At 44.8% G+C, this 14,301-nt stretch overlaps 1 protein-coding gene across 1 annotated transcript; it reads right to left on the reverse strand.

Moving 5' to 3' along the window:
* Positions 1 to 9,934: 9,934 nt before the first annotated feature.
* HELT (helt bHLH transcription factor) lies at positions 9,935 to 11,631 on the reverse strand. Its single transcript, XM_075266014.1, has 4 exons — positions 11,584 to 11,631; positions 11,388 to 11,492; positions 10,650 to 10,746; positions 9,935 to 10,440 (listed from the first exon to the last, which is right to left on the reverse strand). Exons 1-4 carry the CDS (start codon positions 11,629 to 11,631, stop codon positions 9,956 to 9,958), a joined length of 735 nt encoding a protein of 244 aa, XP_075122115.1. The 3' UTR covers positions 9,935 to 9,955.
* Between the last annotated feature and the right edge of the window lie 2,670 nt (positions 11,632 to 14,301).

The following is a 14,301-nucleotide window of genomic DNA, read 5'->3' on the forward strand; positions in this document are numbered from 1 at the left end:
GCTGCAGATATTTTTCTGCAATGTGTGGACGGGATTAGCCAGAATCCCATGCACTTTGCATGTAATGTTTTCAAAACGTGGGGCCTAAAGGTGTTATTAAGTTTTTCTAGATTCCTGAATGGCAGATATCCCTTTCATAAGAATAGATGCAACAAGTAAACAGAAGAGTAAAGTTGTCATCTCCTCAAGTAGTGCCAGTTCTGCATATCTTACATCATCTCCATGTTGGTGCCTTGCTAATGGTATTCAAAGACGTGTGTATTGGATGTACAGTAGTATTAACCCTTGGAAAACATCTATTGTTATATAATAAGGATACTACAGGATGTCGAGGGCACTCGGATCTAAGCCAGGGACCTTCTGATCTGCAGTCATATGGTCTAGAACTGAGTTATATCCCCTCGCTAGCTGATTTATCTTGGTTCTGCTATCACTGCTACCGTTTCTTTATGTACACTCTGGGGGGATTTTACATAAAACTTGTGTAGATGGAAGTAGTTCTGGCACATCTTTAGCAGCCCTTATTGTGCACAAAAGATAAGCCATCTTCATTTTTCTGTGCCCCACATACCACTTTGTTGGAAAGTGGGTGTAGCGGAGGTGCAAACAAATTAACAGTAACTTATGCCAGGAAGCTGTCAGGAGTTATACATGAAATCTATGCCAGTTCATGACTAGTGTGGATCTCATTTCTTACACACAGAACCTTGTATGGTGCACCCAAAATACTAAGTGGCCAGAGAGGGATTTAAAGGGGTTGACTACTCTCAGGCCAATAATAATAATAAAAACCAATATATATTGTTTACTAGATCTCTGCTTGCTGTCATTCATTGATTCCAGTGGATAAAAAAATCAGCCCATGGTCATGTGCTATACAGTCCATGGTCATATGATGTACTATCCATGGTCATGTAATGTACAGTCCATGGTCATATGATGTACTATCCATGGTCATATGATGTACTATCCATGGTCATGTGATGTACAGTCTATGGTCATGTGATATGCAGTCCATGGTCATGAGATATACTATTCATGGTCATGTGATATACAGTCTATGGTCATGTGATGTTCAGTCCATGGTCATGTGATGTACAGTCCATGGTCATGTGCAGGGTCGGACTGGGGTGTCTAGGGCCCACCAGTGGAATTGTTTCTAGGGGCCCACCGCCAGGGCCCTGCAGATCAGCGGTACTGAGACAGGGTGGTTAAAGGTTATAACATGTTGGGAGCCATGCTACTCACGCACTATACCATGTGCACTACATATACCTACTGCTACAGCCTGTATGGCAAGTGAACAGCATGGCTCCTAGAAATGTTACCATTACCCGTAGCTGAAGTGTCCTGGAAAAAGCTGATCTGCAGAGGTCCAGGCTGTTGTATCATCGCATATGTAATATTGATGGCCTATCCTAAGGACAGACCATCAATATTAGAAACATGGCTAAATCCTTTAAAGGGGTTGTTCAGGAATTGGAGCGACCCATGTGCTGGGAGGGAGGTGTAAAATAAAAAACAAATTAATAAAAAAAGAATACTCACCTGTCCCCGGTGCTCCGTTGTCCGCCGGTAGTGTCTATTCGGTTTCGTGCCGGAGCCTCCATGCTGGGAGTCCTGCACCTCATGTGATCGCTGAGACCAATTAGGTACAAGATTTCCAGAAATGAAGCCATGAGACCAAACAGACACAGGTGGGGACAACGGGGTGCGGGGGACAGGTGAGAAGGCTTTTTTTTTTTTTTTTAATTATTTTACACCTCCCTGGTGGCCACCACAGCGATCACTCCAGTTTATAGACAACCTGTTTTAAGGGGTTGTCTGGGACAAATATTTTATGGCCACTTCACTGGTCCCCCATAATGTATGGGGAACAGTGATGGGGCCATTATATTGTGTGGGAGCAGTGATGGGGTAACATCCTGTGCAGAAGGGGGATGTTAAACTGTGTGGGGCATATTAAAGGGGTTGTGCAGGGTTAAAGTTTTTTTTATGGCCTATGCTCAGGATAGGCCATAAATACCTGAAACCTCACATTGCAGAAACATAAGGTCTTTGGCTACTACAGAAAAAAAAAAATGTGTAAGGAACCAGCAAAGTGAATAAAATTTAATCAAATTTACCTCATCCACACACTGCAGGAAAAAAACATGTGGAACAGCCACAAACTCTAAAATGTGCGCGCTTCTAAAAACATGGCCGGTTACATTCAGCTGCGCAATTGGGAGAAAGTGCGGGGAAAATGCATCAAAAGCGCAATGAAAAAAACACTGTGGAAAAAATATATTGAGATTTGCCGCTATTTATTCCACAGCTATTTTTTTTAGCTGCGTCTCGCTGTTGGGCCTCATCCTTATTATCTCAATATACTGAGCATTATACTATAAGGCTGAGTTCACACAGAGTTTTCTGGTCAGGAATTTGGTTCTATCCGGAGGCTTTTTTGGAGGCTGATTTTGAGGTGGATTCCTGACCAAATAACTTCGTGTGAACTCAGCCTTAGGCTAAAGCCCCATGTAGCAAGACAAAGCAAAAAGCGCTGCCGGAAAAACCCCGGCGGCAACACATCAGTTTTTCCTGCAGTGCTTATTGCAGAAACTCCGCAAAGGTTTCCTCTGAGGACTTTGTTTCCTTTAGGGTAAGTTCACGCGGGGTTTTGTGGTCAGGATTTTGAGGCCGTATCACCCTCAAAATCCTGACCAAAAAGACGGCTCCCATTGAAATCAATAGGAGCCGGTCAGTTCTTTTTTTTCCGGGAGCCGTTTTGTTCCAGCTCCTGGAAAAAGAAGTGAGGTGCTCATTCTTCAGGTCGTTTCGCCTCACGATTCGGCCTGAAGACACTCCCTCCTCCCAACTAGGCCCATTCATTGGGCCTAATCTGGAGCAGAGTGCGTGACTGGATACCGCTGCAGTGCACCGGCATTCAGTCAAGGCTACCTGTTTTTTGGTCCGGAACCTGAGGCAGCCTCCGCCTCAGGTTCCGGAGCATAAAACCCTGTGTGAACTTAGACTTATATAAGCACACATAGACTATAATGGTGTCCATGTGCTTTCTGTGCGGTGTCTGCATACAACATGCGGACAGAAAAGTACTTCACAATCTACTTTCCTGTCCACATGACTCGTGCGGACACCGCGCGGAAAGCACACGGACCCCATTATAGTCTATGGGGTCCGCATACTTTCACTGCACACCGCTTGCTAATCCGTTCGGGGGGGGTTCCCATGCAGACTCCCCAAACTCACCGAACACAGATGTGAACCAGGCCTTATACATATACCATATATACTCACACATATACAATACTATAGCACATATACATTTATATACATTCATATACCATATATAAGTCATATATACTTGTATGAATACAATATATACACACACATATATACATACACATTATAGCATACTGTATATACTCACACATACCTGTATACAAACATACAGTACTCACACAGTATACAGGACACATACTTTACACAAATGTACACATGCATACAGATTAAACATACAGATTTTACAAAAATAATTTACTCACCTATTCCAGCAGTGGCAAACTCAGCAGACGACTCCTGTCTTCCCCACACGCTGCAATGTAAGAGGACTCAGTGTGAGGGGGAGGGGGAGAGAGGAAGTGCGTGCGGATAGCAAGGGAGACCTCACAGGAGAGCAGCAAAGCAGCTGCAGGTAAGTGAAGGGAGAGGCCATTAGCTGAGGCTGAAGCTGCACATGCTATACAGCTTCAGCATCAGCTAATAGGGGCCCCTGTGTGTGGAGACAGATGCATTGGCCAGGTACCCGGTTGGGGGCCCCTGGCCATCCCGATCGGGCCCCGACCAATGCATCTGCATTGTTAAAATGAAAACTTTAAGTCGGGGCCCACCGGGGGATTCCCCGGTGCTCCGGCGGGCCAGTCCGACCCTGGTCATGTGATGGACACACAGGTGCACTGTTCATTACCAGGCAGATGTCTGATTGCTGTGCTATGACTGTAACAAGCTGTGCACCTTTGTGTACATCAATGACCATGGACTGTATATCACATGACCATGGACTGATTTTTATCAACTGGGAGAAAGAAGAATGAATGACAGCAAGCAGGAATCTAGAAAATCATGAGCAATTGATACACAAAGTATATTAGAAAATTGTAGATTTATTTATTATTACAAACATTTGTCTTTCAATATTGGTCTGAATGTAGCCAACCTCGTACGGTACACAAATAAAAAAAAACCAGTCGTAATGAAGTTCCCCTATTATATTCAGAGGTCAAGCTATTTTACTAGGGTGGCACAATCTTGCTTGTAGTTTTCCATAACTGGTTAAGGGAGCCTTCACACGATGTAACGCTGCACTCATTCTGATCGTAAAAACACGTTTTACGTGCGTAATACATTGAAAGCATAGGGAAAACAGCCTCCCATTGATTTCAATGGGGAGCGCACATATGCCGGCTCCCATTCAAGTCAATGGGAGCTGCTTTTTACGCTCTCATTCTGAACATGTTTTTACGATCAGAATGAGCACAGCGTTACATCGTGTGAAGGCTCCCTTATATTGACCATTTAATAGTGATAGCCATTCTTAAATACTATGGAGTTCATTTCATGTGAACTGATTGTAAGTTACAGAAAGTAATACATTCCAGAGCTGCATTCATAATTCTGCTGGTATTGGAACATTTGTTGAGTTCTTGTAATATTGTTGGGCTGTTTTTTGACATCAGAGCATTGCACACTCACCTGGGGTGAAGGTCAGAATACATAAAACATAGCACCTTACCCTGATAATTTACAGATGATGTACTATCTGTGGTCGATCCATGAACAAGTGTGCTGCCTATAATTATCATGGACCTATAGAAGTTAATGGGACAGCAAAATGGCCCTAAATAGAGCGTGTCTCTCTGTTCCTTTTCCCAGGTCAACAGTCTGTGGAAAAGAACAGAGGTCTGCGTGCTCCCATTAAAATAAATCAGACGCCCACAAACTGCATTGAATAAGTCCTAAGAGAGGTGTATAAAACATTCTTAATAAATGTGTCCCATGGTCTTGGGGAAAATTTATCAATTAGTTTGCTCCATTTTGCTGTTATAAAAAAGTTTCAATTTATGGCGTATTAGTTGTGCAATAATTTGCCACTTTTTTCATCCCTTACCAATTTACAAACGTGGCATAAAAAATGTGCATGACTTAGCTGGAAGAGTTGTGGTTGGAACTGTCACGGAGCAAAGGTATACGTCTTCCTCCGGATGGTCTTTTGAATCAACACGGACGCAAGAGGTCGGGAGACAACAGCAATTTATTGTAATCCACAAAGTTAGTAGCCGGCAGCGGTCACATCAACCGTAATAACAATAAGTCCACAGAAGTCACAATCCAATGATAACTTTGGTTCCTTGGTCCTGTAACTATATCCTGGCTCTCTGCAGAGCTGTGCACAGGCCGGCTAACACATACTAACTCCAGCTACAACTATATACTAAACTGTTACTTCCTATATCTGGGGGTGGGAAGGGCTGAGTCACAGATCCTTCCCCCCTCACCTATGCCAAGGAGAGCAGACTCCCTGTCTCTTTTGAACAATGCACAGTCCAACATCTTCTTGGAGACAAGGATCAGATTATCTCCACCCATTGTCCTCACTGGTCCTCACTAGTTAGAGGGATTTGCATACAATGTGCTAACACACTAGACCCTAATCAGCCAACTACACACTGATGTTTACAACAGGTTAGAGAATACATTCCACATGAAATATATATTACACATTGCCTATAGTATAGACTCTAACCATCCCGTGACAACCCCTCCCCCTCTCAAAACATGTGCATGACACAATTGGCCTACACAGGTAAATTGGGGAATGCACATCAGTCTCTATAGCTCATATGTCCTCCTGCCGGGATAACCCATCTGCGTTCTGGTGTTGGTTCCCTCGGCGGTACTGAATGGTAAAGTTGTAGGTTTGAAGGGCTGGCATCTGGCAGAAAATCCGGTCGATCCATGTTGGCGTCTCTCTGAGCTTGGCTTCGGGTCACTGCTCCCACAAAGTGGCACTGTAGATTTCCAACATCGTTGCCTAACAGAACATCGGCCGGCAGCCCGCTCATCACACCAATTGTGCATCGTTTTGGTCCATAACCATAGTCGAGTTCCACGGTAGCTTTAGGAATACGTCTTTGAGTACCCCCTGCCAACTTGATAGAAATGCCAGGGCCCTCCTCTAGGGCCTCGGGTCGCACAACTCGGGGGTCCGCTACCGTTAGGAAAGCTCCCGAGTCCCGGAATCCAACAACTGTTCGGCCATCCAGTAGGACCTCCTGCAAGTGCTTCCTCTGAAGGTTTGCGGGATGTGTGGCGGAAGGCTGAATCCCATAGACCCCTGGAGGTGGAACAGATGGGTCATTCATGGAGTCATCTGGAAATGGGGCCAAACTTTCTGTCCTAGGGGTGGTTCCCAGGTAGTGAATAGGCCGGGATGCCACGGTGGCCCGTGTCCCCATGTTAACAGGGCAACTAGCTTGCAAATGTCCAGGCCGCCCGCACCCAAAACATCTGCGCTCTAGCATTCTTCCAGTAGGTCGTTGTCTAGGGACAGGGTTGTTCATAGCTGGAGGCCGATGGGCTGGGGCAGGGGTAGAGGGGGAATTGTAATCCTGAGGCCGGGCACGAAAGGTGGTTGGCTGGCTGAAGGGTGTCTGGCGGACTGTGGTAGTTTTCCGCTCCTCTGCAAACAACCTCTTCCACTGCGGCTTGATGGTCAGGCCCTCATCTGCAAGGGAAGCAGCTTGCTCCACTGTGGCTGGGTTCCGTTCCAGCACCCACTCACGGATCTCAGCGGGGCACTGGGAAAAGAACTGTTCCTTAAGTATGACTTGGAGGACCTTATCGACTGTGACAGCCTCCTCTCCTTCTAGCCAGCGCTTGCATGCTTGCTTCAACTTGTGGGCGAACATGTGGAAGGAGCTTCCCCCATTGTAAGACAAAGAGCGGAACTGAACTCGGTAGGTCTCTGGAGTGACTGCATAATACTTCTGCACCGCTCTTTTAATGGCCTCATAGTCCCGCTGATCACTAGGGTCCATGGCTCTGAGAGCTTCCGCAGCCCCATCTCGTAGGTGCCCCACCAGATACCGGACCCAATCCTTCTCTGGGACTTCCATCAGGCGGCACTGGTGTTCGAAGTCCTGAAAATATCCATCAACATCCCCAGCCGCTTCATCAAAGGTCTTGAAGTGTTTATGGGAGACATATGGTGGTTCTCTCACTGTTGGGCTGGGGGTCGACGTTTGATTATAATTCCGCGTAGTTATCTCAGCCATTCGCATTTCATGCGCCATTCTTTCCTTTTCATGTGCCATTCTCTGTTCCTCCTTCTCCGTTTCCTGAGCCCTCTGTAATGCTCTACTCCTTTGCTCTGCAGTTGCTCCTAGCCCCAGCACTGCCAATTCCTCCTCATACAAAACAACCCATCTGCTCTTTTGGGTCTGTACCTGCCACTCCTGTATCTCTACTGTCTCCTGGGGGCAGCCCTCCTCATGGTCGCTTTGCAGGGTCATCTCCTCCAGTGCCTCGATCAGTTGCTCTTTCGTTCTTCCCTGGTAACTCAGGTTTAGTTCCCGGGCCCTTACTTGTAGACTTGCCATAGTCCAGTTCCTGTATTCTGAGGTTGTGGCTCCATTAATCGCTGGGCTGCTGTAGTCCATCTCGCTGTCCGCTGTTGATCCCACCGCTGCCAACCAGTTGTCACGGAGCAAAGGTATACGTCTTCCTCCGGATGGTCTTTTGAATCAACACGGACGCAAGAGGTCGGGAGACAACAGCAATTTATTGTAATCCACAAAGTTAGTAGCCGGCAGCGGTCACATCAACCGTAATAACAATAAGTCCACAGAAGTCACAATCCAATGATAACTTTGGTTCCTTGGTCCTGTAACTATATCCTGGCTCTCTGCAGAGCTGTGCACAGGCCGGCTAACACATACTAACTCCAGCTACAACTATATACTAAACTGTTACTTCCTATATCTGGGGGTGGGAAGGGCTGAGTCACAGATCCTTCCCCCCTCACCTATGCCAAGGAGAGCAGACTCCCTGTCTCTTTTGAACAATGCACAGTCCAACATCTTCTTGGAGACAAGGATCAGATTATCTCCACCCATTGTCCTCACTGGTCCTCACTAGTTAGAGGGATTTGCATACAATGTGCTAACACACTAGACCCTAATCAGCCAACTACACACTGATGTTTACAACAGGTTAGAGAATACATTCCACATGAAATATATATTACACATTGCCTATAGTATAGACTCTAACCATCCCGTGACAGGAACGTTTCCAAATAAATGTATTTCTTTTTAAGACTAAGACCAAAAATCGCATCGCTGCGTTTCCCGAAGCACTTTTCACTGAAAGTTTTCCTCTGCAGACTTTCTGCTTCAATTATACCTATAGGGAAACCGCCAGCGTTTCTGCAGGTATTATTGACATGCTACGATTTTTAAAAACGCAACAGTTTTGGAAATCGCAGCATTTCTGCCTGGGTTTTTTTTTCTGCAATGTGTGGATGGGATTCGCAGGGACTGTAACTGTAACGCAGCATTTTTCATTGCTTTTTCATAGAATTTTCTTCTGTGGGCTTTCTGCCCCTATTATACCTGTACGGAAAATGCCAGCATTTACACAAATATAACTGACATACTGCGATCTCCTAAAACTCAGGAGTTTTTGATAACGTAGCTTTTCTGCTGCAGCTTTTTTCAGCAATAATAATACATTTTATTAATATTGCACCAACATATTCTGCAGCACTGAACATTTTGTAAGTGTGGATGGGATTAACCAGAATTCCATCCACTTTGCAGGTACGGTAAAACGCTGGGTTTTCACAATGTGGGGCTCCAGCTTTAATAAAGTTGCTAAACTTTTTTATTATATAAACCACTTTTAGTTTCAGAAGATTGAAAGACGTTTCGTTTATTACATGGAGCCTGTTTTGGCGAGGGCTACACAGTGATTTTGGCTGTGACTACCAAGGATCGCCAAGTTGTCCTGTGACTCCTTCACTAATGTGAGGGGAGCTAGAGTGCAACGCCTAATGTGTCATGACTGTGACTTCTCGCCGTACAATAGTCGAGCAGGATGTTACTACACCACAGACACTTGGTACTTATTAAGGGAATTCCTCCAACTACTTCTTTATAATGATCATGTACCAATGTACAGTAAGATTTATATAGGGAACAGAAGCAGCAGAGACACCTATGCAAAAACAGTATATAACCCCATCCTGTATTTCTCTATATACCGTATAATTTTATATTATCCTTATCTGAATTGTCCTACAAAAAGTTTATAAAACTTCCCCTTATTTCGGCACAATAAAGTCTGAACAAGCAAGACGAATGGAGAGAGCAAACGTTTATTCCAAATGTACTGTATAAATATATCTAACTTTGTAAAAGATATGAGGCTTTGACAGAAGAGAAAGTTTTGCATCTCAATAAATTAATGAGCACGTTCCAATTTACAAGTATTTACATAAGAATGGCGGCTGTGACCTCGGTGCCTGCTGCTGAGCAGCGTGACAAAGGGCTCATCGCAGGGAGCGGAGCGGTCTCTGTGGGGTGGTGCGGGCACAAAGTTCTGTCACATCATTAACAGTCATTATACTTTAATTTTCTTCTTCGGGACATTTTGAGGTAACTACTTATTGAAAATGTGCACATTGTTCAGCCCCCTAACAATATACATGGCTCAGTATACTCGAGGCAACACATCGGAGGCAGTAAAGGCCACCTACCAGCAGTGAGCTGGACACAAGGTCATAACATTCTATATAATGATGTTGTTCGTAGGTGATACAGGAATGATATATTTTTGCTGACCACAAGTCTTTCGGTTTTGCATGGGATGAATTTGTCCCTTCGAGGGATGAAGGTCACAGGACAGCTGGATGCTGTGCGCTGTGCATGCTGAAGCTATTGGCATGGGAATGGCCCAGCAGGTTGAGGTAATGTCTGTCCAGACTCTGCATCGGTGACAAGAAGCCGCTGTGTTGAGTCTGCTGCGGTGGCGTACATGGAAGAGGCATGGTGGTTGGACCTGTCAGATAATTTAGTGTTGGGCTTCGGGTAGTGCCGTGCCACGAAAATGATCCACCTGAACTCTGCGTGAATGTAGAGTCTCCAGGGCTTGGATAATCGGGTGGAGAAGAATGAAGCTGGCAAGACATATCCGCATCCTGCAAAGAGCTGAACAGAGGCTCCGTCGTCAGATGGGCCTTAGACTGAAGGAAAGCCACTATTCGGGCATACTTGGTGTCCTTGGTCTCCATTCTTTCTACAGTGGTCAAGTAGTGGACCAGGTTCTTCATGCACTCATGATAGCCGTAATGGAAATAATTGGCAAATTCAGAGAGAAGGTCTGTTAGGAGGCAAAAGTAGAAATGAGTCTGGGGCAGTGGTGACAAAGGACATTGATCTTCAAAAATACAGATATTTATCAAGATATACTCCAACTGGTCAGTATATACAGAAAACCTTAGTAGAAACATTAACAAACCTGATCTGTGAAGACTGAAAATACCAAAAAAATAATCCATTTACCTAAAATACAAATGTCAGATGTCTCACCTTTATCTCTCCCCCTTGGGAAATCAGCGGCATGTAATGCTCGCAGGTACTGGACAGTCATTTCCAAAATTTCAGCTTTTTCCAATTTGCCAGAATTCTGCAGATGAGACAGTAATTTAGGCTATATAGACATCATAGGAAGAAAGTTCTGATAAAGGTGCCTGAGATATAAACACCACATACAGGTAAAGGTGTTCTGTACTAAATGAGGACATGGCAGGTATCCATCAGATAGAGCCAATAGAAGATAAATGATGGATGATAGATAGATGGACATATACGAGATAAATAGATAGCTACATTGATATAAGATGGATATATATCAGATAGACAGATAGCTAAATATATAGATACAAGTATGTTACATAAATGGATAGATAGACATAGATAGAAAGATAAGTATTAATATATGAGATAGATAGATAGAAAGAGACAGATATGTAGGGATGAAATAGATACAATATAGATGGATATATATTCATATATATATATATATATATATATATATATATATATATATGTAGTGTACAGACATAAAATAATAAAATACATATGAGATAGACAGTTTGATAGATAGATATATAGCTCTATAGATAGATATAAGATACAGATATTAGACAAATAGATGTGACATGGATATGAAATTGAGTATAGTTATTAGATATGAGATAGATGATAGATAGACAGACAGACAGGAGACAGTATATAGGTTATAGATAGTCCAGCACTGGCCCCCACCTGTTTGGCTAGGGCCATGGGCACCGTCTTCCCCAGCTCACTGAGGCATCGGTTGATCCGGTCTCTCCTCCGTTTCTCTATGACTTTGTGTGACACCGGAGTCCTCTGGAAGAAAACAAATGACAGCATGGGTTAGTGTCTGGTGTAGGGTGAGATGAGGCCGGTATACAGTGACCAGTGTCTGGGCTGCACTCACTCTGCGCTCCTTGGCTTTGGCTGGTGCCCCCATCAGGCTGCTGTCCATGCTGCAGTGCGCGCCGCTCTTCTGTCTCTCCCACCCGGGCTGCGCTTATAAAGCGATCACTTATCAGGCCGGCGCATTGAGGGATTAGCGGCGCACAGAATGGGGAGGGAGGGCCGATCACCCGGCCGAGACGGCGCTAACACCACACAAATCCCTGTGTGGGGCTGGGGGTGCCGGGGAGGGGGCGCAGCAACTTTGTTAATCCACGTGGCCCTTGAAGGAGAAGAGATGAGGCGGACAGAGGTGAGAGAGGGGCGCAGCACCTTACACTGGGCGCCCTGGTGAGGACACCACAAAGCTGCCGCCTGACCCCCTGCCCATGTCAAGTGGCAGCAGCAGAGGAGGATGTGCTGGAGCAGGGGGCTCACAAGGCTCTACAAGCCCTGTATACACTTCTCTGCACTGAAAACCTCCCAGAACTGACTCCATTTACTAGAATTGGGCTCCTCTCTGAGCATGTTCTCTAATTATCACAAAATACATGAGAATATTGCTATAGCAAACCCTCCACTGGTATCAGTATGGCTCTCCCATATATCACACAGAGACACCAGTAATAAAGAGTATGGCTCCCCCATATATCACACTACTAATACAGAGTATGGCTCCCCCATATAGCACACCAGTAATAAAGAGTATGGCTCCCCCATATATCACACTACTAATACAGAGTATGGCTCCCCCATATAGCACACCAGTAATAAAGAGTATGGCTCCCCCATATATCACACTACTAATACAGAGTATGGCTCCCCCATATATCACACCACTAATAAAGAGTAGGGCTCCCCCATATAGCACACCATTAATAAAGAGTATGGCTCCCCCATATATCACACTACTAATACAGAGTATGGCTCCCCCATATAGCACACCAGTAATAAAGAGTATGGCTCCCCCATATATCACACCACTAATGAAGAGTATGGCTCCCCCATATATCACACCACTAATAAAGAGTAGGGCTCCCCCATATAGCACACCAGTAATAAAGAGTATGGCTCCCCATATAGCACACCAGTAATACAGAGTATGGCTCCTCCATATATCACACCACTAATAAAGAGTATGGCTCCCCCATATATCACACCACTAATGAAGAGTATGGCTCCCCCATATATCACACCACTAATAAAGAGTATGGCTCCCCTATAGCACACCAGTAATAAAGAGTATGGCTCCCCCATATATCACACTACTAATACAGAGTATGGCTCCCCCATATATCACACAGAGACACCACTAATAAAGAGTATGGCTCCCCCATATATCACACTACTAATACAGAGTATGGCTCCCCCATATTGCACACAGAGACACCACTAATAAAGAGTATGGCTCCCCTATAGCACACCAGTAATAAAGAGTATGGCTCCCCCATATATCACACTACTAATACAGAGTATGGCTCCCCCATATACAGTGTTGCCCAAGAAAATGATTGCAAGCACAAACTCTTTGGTATTAATATCTTCATTTATTTTACTTGCAATGAAAAAACACAAAAGAGAATGAAAAAAAGTCAAATCATTGATCATTTTAGACAAAACTCCAAAAATGGGCCGGACAAAAGTATTGGCACCCTCAGCCTAATACTTGGTAGCACAACCTTTAGACACAATAACTGCGAACAACCGCTTCCGGTAACCATCAATGAGTTTCTTACAAGGCTCTGCTGGAATTTTAGACCATTCTTCTTTGGCAAACTGCTCCAGGTCCCTGAGATGTGAAGGGGGCCTTCTCCAAACTGCCATTTTGAGATGTCTCCACAGGTGTTCTATGGGATTCAGGGCTGGACTCATTGCTGGCCACTTTACAAGTCTCCAGTGCTTTCTCTCAAACCATTTTCTAGTGCTTTTTGAAGTGTGTTTTGGGTCATTGTCCTGCTGGAAGACCCATGACCTCTGAGGGAGACCCAGCTTTCTCACACTGGGCCCTACATTATGCTGCAAAATGTGTTGGTAGTGTTCAGACTTCATAATGCCATGCACACGGTCAAGCAGTCCAGTGCTAGAGGCAGCTAAGCAACCCCAAAACATCAGGGAACCTCCGCCATGTTTGACTGTAGGGACCGTGTTCTTTTCTTTGAAGGCCTCTTTTTTTTCCTGTAAACTCTATGTTGATGCCTTTCCCCAAAAAGCTCTACTTTTGTCTCATCTGACCAGAGAACATTCTTCCAAAACGTTTTTGGCTTTCTCAGGTAAGTTTTGGCAAACTCCAACCTGGCTTTTTTATGTCTCTGGGTAAGAGGTCGGGTCTTCCTGGGTATCCTACCATACAGTCCCTTTTCATTCAGACACCGACGGATAGTATGGGGTGACACTGTTGTCCCTCGGACTGCAGGGCAGCTTGAACTTGTTTGGATGTTAGTCGAGGTTCTTTATCCACCATCCGCACAATCTTGCGTTGAAATCTCTTGTCAATTTTTCTTTTCCGTCCACATCTAGGGAAGTTAGCCACAGTGCCGTGGGCTTTAAACTTCTTCATGACACTGCGCACGGTAGACACAGGAACATTCAGGTCTTTGGAGATGGACTTGTAGCCTTGAGATTGCTCATGCTTCCTCACAATTTTGCTTCTCAAGTCCTCAGACAGTTCTTTGGTCTTCTTTCTTTTCTTCATGCTCAATGTGGTACACACAAGGACACAGGACAGAGGTTCAGTCAACTT

Source organism: Leptodactylus fuscus, chromosome 1, assembly GCF_031893055.1.
Source record: "Leptodactylus fuscus isolate aLepFus1 chromosome 1, aLepFus1.hap2, whole genome shotgun sequence".
In the NCBI taxonomy this organism is placed as follows: domain Eukaryota; kingdom Metazoa; phylum Chordata; class Amphibia; order Anura; family Leptodactylidae; genus Leptodactylus; species Leptodactylus fuscus.

What these genes read in the sequence shown, in the direction of transcription:
- HELT (XM_075266014.1), bottom strand. Translation starts at nt 11,631, where the DNA reads ATGGACAGCAGCCTGATGGGGGCACCAGCCAAAGCCAAGGAGCGCAGA. An exon ending in CCAAAGCCAAGGAGCGCAGA is followed by an intron (nt 11,493 to 11,583) that starts GTGAGTGCAGCC and finishes GTTTTCTTCCAG; the next exon opens with AGGACTCCGGTGTCACACAA. An exon ending in CCCAAGGGGGAGAGATAAAG is followed by an intron (nt 10,441 to 10,649) that starts GTGAGACATCTG and finishes GCCTCCTAACAG; the next exon opens with ACCTTCTCTCTGAATTTGCC.